The 16,440-nt window shown below is 36.0% G+C and overlaps 1 protein-coding gene across 5 annotated transcripts in view; it reads left to right on the top strand.

The window, feature by feature from the left end:
- The window catches only part of LOC132934655 (probable nuclear hormone receptor HR3), a 75,629-nt gene that overhangs the window by 42,561 nt on the left and 16,628 nt on the right, over positions 1–16,440 (top strand). The window contains exon 1 of one of the 5 annotated variants that reach the window (XM_061001220.1): positions 14,118–14,391. The exons of the other annotated variants lie outside the window; for them this stretch is intronic. Coding sequence (XP_060857203.1) covers positions 14,247–14,391 — 145 coding nt within the window. The 5' untranslated portion in view covers positions 14,118–14,246. Of the gene's footprint in view, positions 1–14,117; positions 14,392–16,440 lie in introns of those variants that run through there. 5 annotated transcript variants of the gene reach the window in all.

Below are 16,440 nucleotides of genomic sequence, written 5' to 3'. Positions count from 1 at the left end.
TTATTTGTGGACTTTTGACAAGCGAACCTAAAAACAACTTGGGGTCTTACAACTATTAGTTTTTCCGGTTATTATGCAATGCGGAGATTCAGGGAATTCAAAAAGGTTCAACATTTATAGTCTATGTATTATCGATTGGAAATGTAGTGTAGTTTCGAGATATTTTAGCGTAGTATCGGCATAATATTTAGTATAATATCAGATTTTTCAGTATCGTTTTCGTGAAATTAGAGAAAAACGTTTAAAAAATAAATCTCTACAAAGTGTACGACTCATTAAACACCGCCAATTTCATACATTATTTGTATTTTTGATTACGGGTATAACACGTCTTGTGTATAGCGGGTAGAAAATTATTATTTTTAAACGTAACCACCGCGGCTGTCTATTCAAATGTCTATTGGCTTAGCATCACAGTCAGTGGTTAGTGGCGTAACCAGTATTTCAATATCACTCATTTTAAAAATTGCGAATTAGTATCTCTAGGTAAACTAACAAACAAAAATACATTTTAAACATTTGCATAAAAAACAGTTCATATTATAATTTGTTATTGAAATTGAATTATTATTTTTTAATGAATTGCGTTTCATAAATTGTCATACAAACTTTACCACTTTAAACTTTACTTTAGCCCACACTTATTTTACCAATATTAGTTATATATTATATTAATGAGGTTATGTATACATAGTACATGAAACGATTATTCCATTAATAATTAGTTGGGAATATTATTAATGTAAATTAATGTACAAAAATCTAAACCTTGTGAACTTATCGCACACTGTAGAGCATAAATAAACACAATCTGTATAATATTGGTTAACAGAGTATAATATTATACATAATAACAATATATAGTGTGTAACACTATAGCTCTATTTATTTTAGCCAAGGCACTTGAAAACCAATGGTATAATGTATTAGTTTAATATTATTTTATAGGAAATAGTAAAGAAATTTAAAAAAAAAGATTAAAGGCAGGAATATAAAAATAGTTTCTTTTATTGTCAGCCATCGGTTGAACATTTAATACCCATGGTTAAAATAAACTATAACAAACATAATATAGTGGTATGCGTTAAAATTATTTATTTTTTATAGATACACTATATTAAGATTCTATAGAAGCCTGTGTACAATTTTTAAATTATTTTTGTACATGTACAATCTTGTTGAAACAAAATTCTCATATTTGATTATGTCAGATTAAGGTTCACATAATATTGAGGAAAAAAGCTGCGATTCAGCTGACCTCCCACCGCCATATTCCCAAGCCCACCGGCCACCATGCCTGTCTTATATTTTTATTAGTGATATATATTTGTATTGATCAATTAACTGTGTCAACATACTCAATGTTTTTACAATGTTACATCAAAAATATTACAAATAATACAATAGAGAAATATTTTCTTTAGTAAGTGGTCGTGGTCTTCTAGAAATATATCTTGGGGTGGACGTGGTTTTAATCTAATTTTGTCGTGAAAGCTTTTTAATTTATTTGTTATTCATGTTGATATGTATAGGGTAATCCCGTGTCGTTGTGAAATGTTTATGTCACGTGATCCGTGCTATTCTCGAGAATTTATATTGGAGAGATTGTAATTTTTTAATTTTTGTTTGGGATGGACCATCCTATACTGGACAGTGAGCATACTTGGCATACTTGAGGTCCTTGTTTATTTTTTAGTTAATGTGATATAGTTTTATTAATTATTACCATTTATATGCACTGAACAACTGTAACAAATTTCTGTTTTTCTTGACCGGGCTCACAAGTCACAAAGGCCGATGGTCGATATCGCTGACCCTGCAGCTATTATATACATCACTGTTGGTTATCTGTTGTATTGATTGTTTATCCTTTATCGTGCGCATACAGATAGTACATACATAGTATAAAACGTCGACGATTTTATTGTGTAAATAGTTTTCGGAATTTCAGGACGGCGGGACGTCAATAATGGAGATGTGAAAATACTAAACATAATAAAAAATATATTATCCTTTCTTTTCGTAATAAAGTGGTGTGAGAATCTGAGTCAGCCTCACTTGCTTCATCCGACAAATGATAATTATACGCATAGTCGTCGTCTTCGTGGTAGCCGCATCCACCCAGCGCTTTTTTTTCTCGTTTTACCGTTGCGCTTTCACTTTACTCCCCGCTCAAACCGTAAACGCCATTCACTCGCGCTCTCCCTCGCCGACGTTACCACGTCAATGTACCCCCCTCTTACCAACACATTACACATTAAACCTTATTTCGTACAATATTTAAAGGAGTCGGGGTGGGTAAGTATGCGTGTGTAGGCAAGTATATAATATTATATAGTATGTGTTTGTGTGTATGTGTGTGCACGCGTAACGACCGCCGAGTAAAAAGTTGCACACTGCTAATATAATATTATATATAAATACCTGGGGATTACATAACACAATTTTGTTATTATTATTATTATTATTATCATTAAATGTATTTTTTTCTTAATAATAAAAGACAAAACCCGCTGCCGAATCGACGGCGGGTGGTATATTATTATGTATATACTATTTATGGAGTTAATAGTAAATAGATATAGCCAAGTATGCGCATCCATATAAATATATAAGTGTAAGTGCACATAAATATATACACGCAGTCAGTACCTATATTATATGCTAACGGTTTTTTCTTCTTGGTACCGTTTTAGAAAGTAGGTAGTCGTCGACGAGACTTTTTTAATTTTATTTTTTAATTGCATCGATATGCGCCTTGTACGACTGTGGCGTTTTTGTTACAATATTTCGCCTATTGTTGTCGCCGTATCCGATAGTGTGTGCGTGTGTGTGTGTAGTATACATGGTTACGTACTATATATACTCTCAAGGGCTATGGTTGTGAGTTTGTGACTTATCAGGTTATCACACGCATAAGCCCACAAAAAATGTACAATATCTCGTGTTTTCAGTGTAGTATATCATCAACGGACAGAGAAACTAAGAGAAAGAACTATTCAGAAACAGTTGTTATGATAAAAGTAAATTTTGCATAGTACCGTGTATAGAATATTATACGAAATAGGATCTTCAAAAATAAATTAAATTTTGTTTTTCTTTCCATCGTATACTTAGCATAATATTATAATTAAATCGTATCGATTTGATATAACATAGGTATCAATATGTCACAAATATAAACATTAGTGCCATAGTTGATTTAATTGAAGATACGTCTTACATCAGCCATTGGCCGTTCCTATAGTCTAAACCGTTGTAGGTTGTATGTGAGTTGTGAGTAGGTAGGTTTCACCGTTTTTTTCAGCAATTTTCATTTTACCCGCGATAAGTACATTAACACCGATCGATTGTCCTTGGTGGCTGTCCGCCCCCCCCCCCCCCCCCAACACACACACACTCATTTATCCGACTTAGGTCGTCACCCCGGAAAACCTTAGTATCCACCCACAGCTCCTCTATATATACATAATAACATTGTATATTATGCGTCATAAGGTTTGATAGTCTGATAGGTCGACCTCAACTCGATTAATGTGTTGTTTTCTAAAATATCAAATGATCAGACAAAAAAAAATGCTTTTTAAATTGCATATTTTAAGATGGTAAAATTCAAACAAAAAAGCATTATTAAACGAACAATAATGTATCAAGTCAATATGAAATCATTTATTTTTCCGTTATGTGCAGTGCATAATCTGAAATCGCGAAGAATAAAAAATAAGATAAGCTTGCCTTTCTATAAAGCTGCAGTGGACCGAATTGTAGATACAAAATGAATACACCTACAGGTAATAGGTATTTTATGCTGTCGCAGTATTTCCGGGTTTTTTTTTTTTTTTATTGCGACGATTATACGATTAGGAGGGACGATGACGATTCCCGCGAATCCGCTATAATATCCGGTTTCCGGGTGATCGACTTTATAATATTATATTGTAGTGCCCGAGGGGTGAGGCGTAGTCGTGCGGCGCGGGCATACGTCGAATCTATTTAACGTTATGTTCCTCGGTCATCCAAGTTCCCCGTCCAAAGTGTATGTATTTGTATGTTTACGATGTGTCGATGTAATACGAAATAATAATAAAAACAATTTAAGAAAAAAAAAAAAACCTATCGATAACGTAACGGTTTTGAACACGAATGTAATGCACCTCTATATAATTATGCATCGTTATTATACATCGTACTCGTACACTGCGGCAGCGACGACGGAGAATGAGAAAAAAAATAGCGAATAATAATTATATACATGGAAATATTATGTATCGTACATTATGTATATATACAAACACTGCGTTAAGTACAGTAATATTATGTACGATCGAGTCGCGAGTGTAGAACGCTGTAAAATCCTTTGAACAGCGAACCAAGTTTGATCGTTTGGGTAGGTATTAATAATCTTATAATGCATTACATAAGTTTCTTCTCAAGTCGCCGTGCCTCGCGTTTCGAATGGACATATTTTATTACTCGTACACACGTCGTAATTCGACGACGACGTAAATAATAATTACGCTCTCGTTTTATTCCGCGAAATGCACCAGTGCGGTACTGCGGTGGATTTCCGCGATTCACTTCTCGTATATTACTCCGTGACAATAATAATTATTATTGAATACAAACCGCCAAAACAATAATAAGACAATTGGTGGGCGGAGGATCGATGCTACGAATTGTATAAGACTTTCGTAGTTTCGTTCGTGTCGTCAAGAACTCGGCAAAGGTGTCGTTTTTCGAACGAGAAAGATAATATTGCGTTCGGTACACGTCTAATAATTAAATCATTCAGTGTATAATATAATATGATATTATATTTGAGTACTGCTGTTTTCCGAATACTAGTTCTGTTCGGTGCCAGTACATTTTTCTAAAAACATTAAAAGCATCTACTGGAACTGGAATATTTTTATTATTAAGTATTAATATTAATATTTGGTAAAACCTTTATCTGATCGTTTTTTAGATAGAATTATAGAAGATCAATATCTTTCAATAAACCAAAAAGTAGTTTAATCAGGACATTTTATTTGTGGAGCTTTTTTGTTGCCTGCAGACTGCAGTGAACCGTTCTGATGTCAAATGTGATATATTACTCTTCGTACTGTCTAGTTATGTCAGATAAACAGTATGTGTTTCTCTTGAAATGTATAGGATAAATTACATTACTTCGTCTCTTTGGGTTTTCACTAGACATTTGTTTTTACTTACGAGATCTTTTTTAAGGTGACACGATTTAAATGAAACACAAATCTGTTTCTTGGGGGCACTATCGTCTACCGGTGACGATTGTATTATACCCATGAGTCGCGCGTTTCAACAAATAAATATGTATACTAATTATTGTGATACGATGCAAGTGGTGCACGCTAATTCCCGTGCCGGGCCAACAATTATACGATATAATTGCGTCCCGATAACAATTTGTGTCTATTAAATTATGTTTTTATTTTATAATATTGTTTATTAGATATTGGTGGTCGCGTATCTCTCAGTCTATTACAATAATAGTAATATAAAGTTATCATAATCAAACTCTGAAGCATTAGTGCATTACTTTTAATGAATCGTATACTATATAGTGTGTATACTTTCAGTTAGCGCTATACATTTATATATTTATACACCAACACTATACTAAACATCAATTTACAATCATCCGATCGTACTTATCATTCACATTTTTTATTTCATACATCTACTCAAAATTATTACCACTTCGGTCTTAGGAGTCCAAAAAAATGAAAAAAATTGTATCTTTCTTTGTGTTGCCCGTATATATTATTAAAATAAAATAAAATAATATCTTGGTGCAAAATTTAAATATCATAAAACTTTAACCGATTTAAAGTTCAGTCTTATATTTCTATTGGACAGTCCTAACCTAACCTAACGTATAAATAAAATATTTGAATGGAAAATAATGTTTTTACATGGGGATGGAATTGGTATACATTTCGCTATTTATGTTTTTAAATGAATTTACGACGTTTATATACATTTTTTTTTTTGTAGAAGTTTCAAATGCTTTTTTTAAATCCTAACTATATAAAATGTATTTTTTATTTATATGGAAATTAAAAATAAATATGTATAATTATTTTTCCGACAGGTATATTTTTAATACTTGAATCGTATAACCATTAAGAAATACGTTTTAAAGTTATATGTAGGTATGACATCAAATTATTTTTTTGTAGTTTAATGATATTCATTAATTTTATTTTTAAAAAAGTTTCTTGTTTAATAAATATGCAAACTATTTTTATTTCTCACTTTTCGTGATTTTATTTTTAACGCACACTTTTGCTAATTGGGTAAATTGTGCATATTGAACGTACCTACGTTTATTATAAAAATAAAAAAAATTAAAACGTCTCAATACGATGAAATACTTGACCGATTTTTGCACGTCATGCAATCGACATACAAACGAATCTCTCATAGTCTCATGTACTTGGCGTTTGCCTAACATTCAATTTGACTGGCTATTTTTAAAACAAATATTTAACAGTACCTATAAGAATATTTATGGGGGTCTATACTCTGTATAAAACATTGTATATTGATATAATAGGTCAATCACAAAAAAATGATTACATTTTTATGTATAAGGAGTGATTGGCCATTATTTCAGAATTTAAACAAAAGTGTATTTACTATTTACTTAAAAGAAAAAAATTGAATGGAGGAGTAGTATACCGAAACGGGTTTTTCTTTCGGCTCAAAAGCGTTGAAATATATTTACCGCATGACCGGGGTACGGGATGATTATAATTAAAAAAAAGTTATTTGTATAGGAGGTACACACATAAAAAAGTAAAGACCTATCGGCCATCGAGACCTTCTACCACAACACTATATAATATAACGACGAATAAGGTTTTGTTTAGGTTTATTTTTTCACAGGGTGAATGATTTACCCGTCCACGCGATTCTCAGGGTTAGGCACGTTTAACCTCGGTTCTGGTTAAATCTGAATCAAAATCTGTGTGTGTCTATTATAAATGTGTAAAATCAAACACGCGCACTGCAGCTATTAACCACCCCCCAACCGGGATTTTTTCAGGGGTCTTTTAATTTTATATTTAATTATAACATGCATGAGCGACTTGACACACTCTCCATTATAGTCATCAATATTCATATTAATAATATCAAGTATGAAATAGAACCAATGACAGCATATTTTGTAGAAATATGAATCAAATAGTTATATATATATAGTAGGGCGGAGTCACCAGCTATGGCCACTTTAACTATTTGTACCCACAAATTAAATGTGAACACATTACCAGTTAAAAGCTATAAGCAATGGCCATTTAAGAACCTATAGATTAAGACTTGCTTGTTGTAGGATCACAGTTATAGATTGTTTAGAACAATATTAGGTTCAAAAAAAATTTTGGAAATAAAAGTATCAGTTTGCCCTTTTTATGACCACCAATAGTTATTACAAGATCAAATGAAATAATTTATTAAACATATCTTAAATTTTTATACACAAACTTAATGCAATGGAAATTAAAAAGAAGTTGAACATACTAATTGTATTTAGGTAACTAAAAATACCTCAATAAACAAAAAAATTATAATTATAATTTAGGAACACACTTTGGTCGATACATAATTTCTTTTATAAAGTTAATTTTGCAAGTATTAAATATTACATCATTTTGAATAATAACAAAATTTTTTGCATAAATATCGGCGTTGGGGAGTGTCTGAACACCCAAAACACCCCCTGGCTACGCCACTGCTGCCAGCCATAATAGTTTGTCATCAGGGATATAAATTATGATGTTAATGCATTGTAATATTAGCTTATCGCGACCATGTCTGATGCGTAGGATACCGATTTAATATTGTTATATACCTACGACGGATACGACACAATAATATTATATCATACACTACACCGTCAACGCGCGCGGATATGCGGCTTATCAAACGGATAAACGGTTCGAATGCTATAATATTTTCTATCATCATAGACATATTATTATTATGATTATCGGAATAGTCTTTCGCACGCCCACCCCGTGATCGCCGCCGCTGCAGGATTTATCGCGTGTTCGCACAAATTGTACCTATAACACATAAATTATGCATGTATATAACGTTATTATTATTGTGTTGTGCTGCATAACGTACATTATATTATATTAAGTATTATCATAATGTAATATTATATAAATACGTATACCATATAATATTATTTTTGACGTCCATGGCCGGACGCGGGTAATATTACATTTATACATTATACGTGTATACGACAGGCCGCGCGGGCGTTTTCGAACGGTCATTTTTTTTTTATTCCGCGCAGCACACGCACAGCCGATGTCTGATAACAATATTATAGATACTACGATGAAAGGTGATTTTTCCAACTCTAGACACGCATTTTTGGAAAAAAAAATAACGTTTTTATACAATGCGAAGTACCTAGGTATATATATAAAATATAAATCCTTCAATATTTTACCACACGGTATATAGATGTGTTTAGGTTTTCAATGCTTCAAGTTTCAACCCGTATCAGAACCAAACCATTAGTGGATCGAATAAGTTTTAAGTTTAATACCAGTAGAGTGGCCCAAGGGATAAAATACAGTAAAGTATATAACTATAGTGTCACGAGTACCTACCGCATAACACCATTATAATTTTCTTTCAAAAACGCATAATTGACCAAGAAGACGAGTGCCTTACGTAAAAAAAAAAATCATCACCCTGTACATTATATTTACTACCTATATAATAATATTATTTGAGACACCACCACTCGTCATCGCCGTCGTAGTTATTTGGAGTGCACTTCCAACGACAGGCCGTCACTATACTCGCGTATGTACATATGATTATTATAATGCACAGTTGTGTGTTGTGTGGCAGCAGCTTTATAGCACTACAACGGTGTGCTTTGTGTGTTGGCGCGCGACGACGGTCGAGTGACACACGTCGGTCGGTTGCCGATTGAAAATAATAATAAAAAAAAACAATATTATTTTAGCGCACGGACACGAGTTTTACGCGGGCGACGGGTTTTCTTTTCGCTCGGTTCTATTATTATTTTCGTATGTACCTATAATAATGTCGTTATTATTATTGCGTATACAACCCGACACGCCAATTAATGAACGATTCGCGGCGAGCACCGAATACGCCGAAAACTTCCATGTCGATAATAATAATAATAATAATATGTATTTTCGTACCGCTGCAGTTCGGCAGCCATCGTCGTCGCGGCCGTTCACAAATCACAACTGCCATCGCCAGCTAACATGTATTAACTATTATTAAATCAACAATAGATATTATATATATATTATTCAACTACAGTATTACAGAATATTATAATATTGTAATATAATAGTATAGGTATCGATGATAATATTATGTGCAGTACGTGTACGACACTAAATACTAACAAAGTGCAGTACGACGGGAGATTTGAAACCGGAATGATTAAAATCTGCGAAACACGCACCACGCGACCGTCGCGCGTCGTACAAACCGTACTGTGTGATTTTTTGGGGGCGCCGTTTCGTGATCGGATTCGTATGTTTAGTCTTAGAGTGCCTAGTGGGCACTTTATACATGAATGTCTATGGCACGGCAATATCATCTATGATATGATATGATATACTATAATAAATTAATCTTGGCCTTATAAAATATGTATTTGGTAAAGAGTGGGGCTTACACTTACTATCAATCATTGAACTATGGGGCACGAGAACCTATATGGGAACGTCGAACGTGTATTTAGATCAGGTCCTGATAGTATATATTTATACACCAACACTATACCAAACATAAATTTACAATCATCCGATCGTACTTATACTTATATGGCTACGACGGCTACGTGCCTTTATACTTTGAGGGGGGCGAATGGGCGAGTGATGTGGGCATATGGCAATCGTCTCCCCCCACCATTCGTTTCTCAAGAGTTTTGACAACTTTCAACTTTGATTTTATTTATTATTATAGACCAAAGTTATTTCTTTGATCTCCAACACTATGTTCTGCATAAAACAAATAATAAAATATTGCTTATTTAAGAAAAGTTTTTTTTGTATACGCTGTGGAAAATGGTTTTAGCTGTTTTACAAAAGACTGTGTGTGTTTTACAAGTTCGTGTTCAGTTAACATTGTTCCTGGAAGTAATAAGGTATTAAAGTTTTACGTGGAACCTTTCTATAACTAGTACCTATCTAAGTTTCCCGGGAGTTTTAAAAAAGTTGTGAAGAACGTAAAACGAAATTAAAACCAGTGAAACGATGCAAGCACATATTTTTTCAACAATATATTGACCATTTTATTTTTTACACATTATACGGTGCTAACTTGTTCCACACCGTTTTGGGCGATAGTTAGTGATTCACTGAATTTTTTTTGATTTCATTGTCGGACGCCAGTTGTTTAACATTTTATACTTATTAAATTGATATTTCACGTATGCTGTTTTTAGTTTGTTTGATGTATTTTGTAGACTACAATAAATTATACTAGATTTGAGAGATTCAACCCATTCCCATCGGATTTTCATTGTGCTGATGATGAGGTGCATATATTACTATACATACCGTTTATACGATTACGTGATAAAATTAAAATAATGTACGACGAACGATGACGGAATTACAATTTATAGCACAATAATATAATTATTATAATATTATAATATTGATAAATGCTGCATATTATCGATAACTGTTGTGGGCCCGGGATCATTGCCGATTTTTCTCTGGTTTTGTGATTGTCGACGGACGGTTGTAAAGTTTCTTTTCTCTTTCTCCCACGGGAAAACTGTATTATTACAGAGATTGTAATTATTATAGAAATTATTCACAAAGCTATAAAAAAACCTATTCGATCACCGCCGCCGCCGCGCATTATATAACTCGCGCGCACAACAATGTACCTATGTACACGACGATTCTAATCGCTCGCGCAGTCTTTATTCATTAGAAAAATAATAATAATAATAATACGGGCGGCGCAGAATTATGTAAGCTGCGGAACTCGGACCGCCGGGCACACGGGCATTATTGCATTGCATTTCGCGGTAAGCCGGTAACGATATACCTAAATATAATTTATATAACAATATTATACGTACATTAAAATCATATTATAATATGCCTCGTTACAGCCCGCCTTTCCGTTAAGTCACCGCCTCCCCCGCTATAATACATATTATGTGCTGTACAGTTACGCAGTGCATTAAACTAGTGTTTTGTACGCTGTTTAGTGTACAGGGTGTATTACAATGTTTAACACGACACAATATAATTTTACCGAAACCCATAAAAATTTTTATTCTTCAATTTAACTCCCCGAAAAAGCTTGTTTTTGATGACGAACGTCGACGGCCAGTATACAGACAAATGATTCATATTTTAATATATTATCATGTATGACATGTACGTACGACATGTAGCACATTATATACACACGCATGTGCATATTACTATTATAATAATCGTGTAATTATCGATATTATTTATTAGGAATTTTCGCCTCACTAAATAATAATGGTAACGATAACGACGATGTGTTTGACGTGGTGTACACGCACACACTTACACGTCCGTCGTCCACGCAGTAGAAAGTGAAGTTTAATAATAACTACGTACGTTTAACCGCAATTATATAATAAAATCGAGCGCGCGCAAACTCCATCCGGTTGTATACGCGTACCGCGGCGGCGGCGGGTCGACGGGCACGGAGTTTTCCTCTCTCCGCCTACCACTATCATTCTCTCTCTCGCTCACTCACTCACTCTCTATCGCTTCGCACATCGTATTTCGCGCGAGATAGCGGTTTCACAGAACTGCAACGACCGAGTGCCGGCGGTTTCCCGTTATATAAATTATATATTATTATTATTATTATTATATTGTAATGCCGCGGCGTTTTATTTCCCGTTGGTTTCTTTCGGCCGGCTCGCTAGACGTCCGGGGAAAAAATGTGTTTGCTGTAATTTTGAGTGTGCGAAAAAAACCCAACGCTTGCCCGCGCGCGCGCATTTTACGCGGTTCGCGAACACACCTCTTCGTGTTACACATTACATATTTATTTACTCCCGCGTGCGTTATTTATCAATTTATCATGTTGTTACACGCCGATGTTCTGGTGTGTGCGACGTGAACGAAACGAAAAAAAAATTCGTATCGGCGGCGGCATAGGTGCAGCACCATCAGCGGCGGCCTGTGCATGTGTGGTGTATGTGCGTGTACGAATAATGGGTATGGATATACCCACACACACATAGCGATCGGGTGCGATATATATATATATATAATATATATTATATTATATGTATTATAATAGTGTTGCGCGGCGGCGGTTTCGTCGTCGTCGGCCGCGCGGAAACACTATCGCGCGCGCGACCGCCGCCGGCTACGAAAAGTCATTGGCCTCTCGCTCGCGCAAATACACACACACGCACGTTGCACACACACACACACACACACGCCGCACGCACACACACACACACACACACACTCGACTGTGCATTGTGCCGCGCCGAAAACAGCCGCCGCGATGTGCCGTTCCACTACCACCACCACTTCTACTAGTGTACTACTACTACTACTACTACTACTACTACTACTACTACTACTACTACAACACTACTACTACTGAACTCCCGTCTACTACGCTACAACGATGATGATGGGTGGGTGGTTGGTAGTGTTTTTTGCGCAACAAAAACCGCTGCCGCAGTTTTATTATTATTATTATTATTATTTTAACAATATCATATTATTATTACATCGTTTCGTTCATTTGCGGGCGCGCACTTGTCGCGATCGAGTTCCTTAGCGTGTCGCTCAGGTCGTCGTTGTCGTCGCGTTGTTTCTTTTCTATTTATTTATTATTATCGCTCGAAGGATGATCTTTTTACGCGGTGCACATGCGCCTAATCGCTTTTTTCATCCGAGAGCTACCGAAAAAGGTTTCAGGAGCCGCGTGGAAACAAAATATTTAAAAATAAAAACATACATTGCGATAACCCGTAAAAGACTTTAGAGAAACTTTCGCCTTCTAGCCATCGCCGGAAAACTAAGCGTTTTTGCGATGCAAAATTACTTTATGGTAACGTCCTCGCAGCGGAGACGTACATGCGGTCAAAAACGACGTGCACCGACGTACTTTTACCGCGCGCCACCACACTACTTGTTCCCTCCTCCACCCCACTCACCATCACCGGTACCGCCACCGCGGCAGTGGTGCAGTTCGCCGCCGCCGCCGCCGCTAACACTCTACTGACCTACTTTCTATTGCGGCGGCGGCGGCGGCGGCGGCGTATACTTTTTCGTTTTTTTTCTCCATTCTCTCAACATATACAGCACGCCGCACTCGTCTCCGTCGTGGCAGCAGTCGTCGTTTACTCGCGCGGCGCACACCTATATACCACACACACACATAATATTATCATTTATCGTCATTATTGCAACAATGATTATACTTATAATATTATTATTTTTATTTTATTCACGACTGGAATATTATTATGATACTGCGGTGGTATTGGTGTAGCGCGCGCGTCGGAGAAGGTTACGGTTCGGCCGGAGAACGCACGCCCGGATTAACGGTATTTCAATGGGTACGATCCGATACGCTTGTATTGTGTATTATAAATTATAATACATAGGTAATATTAATAATAATACGGAGTTGGTAAAAATATTAATAATATAATTATGTACTTTGCCACTTTGGTGCGTATGAAAATAGTGTAGGCACAATATTATACTAATACATATAAGTTATAATACTGTAATACGGTGCCTATAATATCGTCCGGTGAATAGCGAACGGTCGTGGTCCCAAATATCACATACCTATATATAATACATGATATATTTATAATAATATATTATTTCGGACCTCACGATCGCGTGCGCGCGCGCTCGAGAGAGTTCGTATTTAAACTTTTCGGCTATTTTCGGCGACCGTTGATGATAACGTCTGTGGCGGCGTTCGTTCGTTCACGCAGCGCACGCGTTAATATTTATTTTTTTCGCAATCGTCGCCGTCGTCGTGTCGTACGTACTCGTATATTATTATGATTGTATCGCGTTCCGCATCTCGACGCGGTTAGGTAATTCCTTGTTTTGTTGTTGTCGTACATCAAGTCTGTTTTGAATTTTTATTCTCCTGATGGTTTTATTTTTTACATTTTTACCATTGAATAATGAAATTAGTAATATATTATTATTGTTATCATGTTCGTTTATCCACTTCGCAATCCGCGGCGGCGGCGGTGGCGTCGGCGACGTGTTGTACGCCTGGCGTCGTCGTCTCGCGGAGTCTATTTTCGTCGCGCGGTTTACGCCGTTTTTACAATAATATATTCACGATATTATAATGGTATGTTACGCGTCGCGCGCGCACAATAGGCAATAATATAATAACATCGCATAATGTATTATTATTATTATTATTATAAGTTTATTATAATATTAATAATAATATACAAAGTAGTAATCGTCGTCGTACATAGTGTACGTGTGTATGTGTGTGTTGTTGGTAACGATCCGGCCGCCGCCACGCCGCCGGCCCTGTAGGTCGTTGAACTCCGCGGCCGGCCAGCTGACTATACGGCTACGACTACGACGTCGACGACGGTGCTTTGTGGTGGTACCGTTGGTTGGTTTTTTATTTTATTATTTTTTTAAATTTTTTAAATTTTTTTGCGAATATCACGCGAGAATATGAAAAAAATCAGAAATGAAATAAAATGGAAAACTGCAAAACCGACAGAGGTTCGAGCTTCTTTACGTTCCATTTTTGTACCAATGATACACCGTGGTATAACTTGTATTTATAATAAAATAATTAATACCTATATTATACATAAATTCGTCGTCTACACTTTTATCGCTTCTCCTCGGCAGTGGTGATGGATAATTTGAGCGGTGTAAAATCGATTTCATTAAACACAGCAGCAGCGGCGGCTATGACGACGTCGTGTATATAATAATAATAATGATATAAAACCACTCGTATATAGTCGTCGTCGGCGTCGATATAAATTTTTTCTTCTGTTTAGTATAATATAATACAAATTTATATACACGCCATTTCATCCGTGTATGTTGTACATTATATTTTAAAAAAAATTAATAAAATATACAACAATTTCAGCAAACAACAAGGTCATTGAACCTCTCTAGTGTGCAACGTGAGCGAGCGCCTTATTACGTCGATCGCTTTGCTCAGCCGCGAGTCGCCGCCGTCTTGAACGTCTCGCGCGCGACGTGTTTATGCCGGAGAGCGTTTTTTAAACTTTGAGTTGGTAGTTTTTTCGAAAATAAAAACGCGAGTAACGGCGCGCACGATGAATATCACGATTTTATAATATACCACGGCGTGTACGAACGCTGTCGTCTGTCGTTGCGATAATGTTGTTGTATCCGACGGAGGCGGCGCGTACGATAATGATAATAATATTATTATCGTTACATAATTATTATTATTATTGTATTATGCCTCACACAGGTACACCGTATCGGTGTTCCGATACATATATTACAATATATTATTATGATATATCATAAATCATAATATATATTATTATTTATTGTAATATATGCGCGCCGTGTGTATCGCAACATTACATTATACGGATATAATATGTATTATATTATTCGCACAAAGGGAGAGGGCCGGCGGGGATCAGGTGTCGTGAGTGGTGGCAAGGGGGTGTGGGGGGCTAGGATTAGAGTGTGTCTGCGTATGACCTTACGCGCGGCGTACGGTTGACCGATTATCATCGTCGGGTGTATACAGGGCGATACCTGCCGCAATCGTTTCGGTGCGAATTGTTTTTTGCTCGCCAGTAAAAACGTCACATACATCATTACATCGCTTGTATATCTGATGTACGGCATGTTCAATCGTGTGTAGGTACATACGGCAACTACGGAATATTGTGTGCTCTCGCATAATGCGCGCGTCGTGTATTATTATTATGTACCTACAGTACGACGACGTTATATTATAAATTATAATCGCCGAGTCGATTTTGGTGTCCACTTGCGATGTGCCGCGATGATACATCGATACCTAATATTATATATTTTGTATTATTATATACCGTCCGCATAACCGGCCTGTAATCGTTCCGGTTTCGTTTGCCGGCGTTCTGTCGCTGTGCGATTTATAGGTACACAATAATATACGTCATGACGAAATGATAACGCGTACACGCCTTCGTAGACATATGAAAAGAAATTAACTGATAGTAGTGATAGAGAGAGGTTCGGGGGGGGGGGCCAACATTGTTAGACAAAGATGGCAATTAACCACTTGGACCATCTGTTATGCCCATGAATAGTGTGTATGAGAGAGAAAGAAAGAAGTTAAACGACATTTTCGGAGAAAGATGATGGCATACATAATATCACAGGTACTATC

The sequence above is a fragment of the Metopolophium dirhodum genome, chromosome 1 (assembly GCF_019925205.1).
Source record: "Metopolophium dirhodum isolate CAU chromosome 1, ASM1992520v1, whole genome shotgun sequence".
Classification (NCBI taxonomy): Eukaryota; Metazoa; Arthropoda; class Insecta; order Hemiptera; family Aphididae; genus Metopolophium; species Metopolophium dirhodum.
Note: the sequence above shows the minus strand (reverse complement) of the source record. Positions and strands in the feature narration are given on the sequence as shown.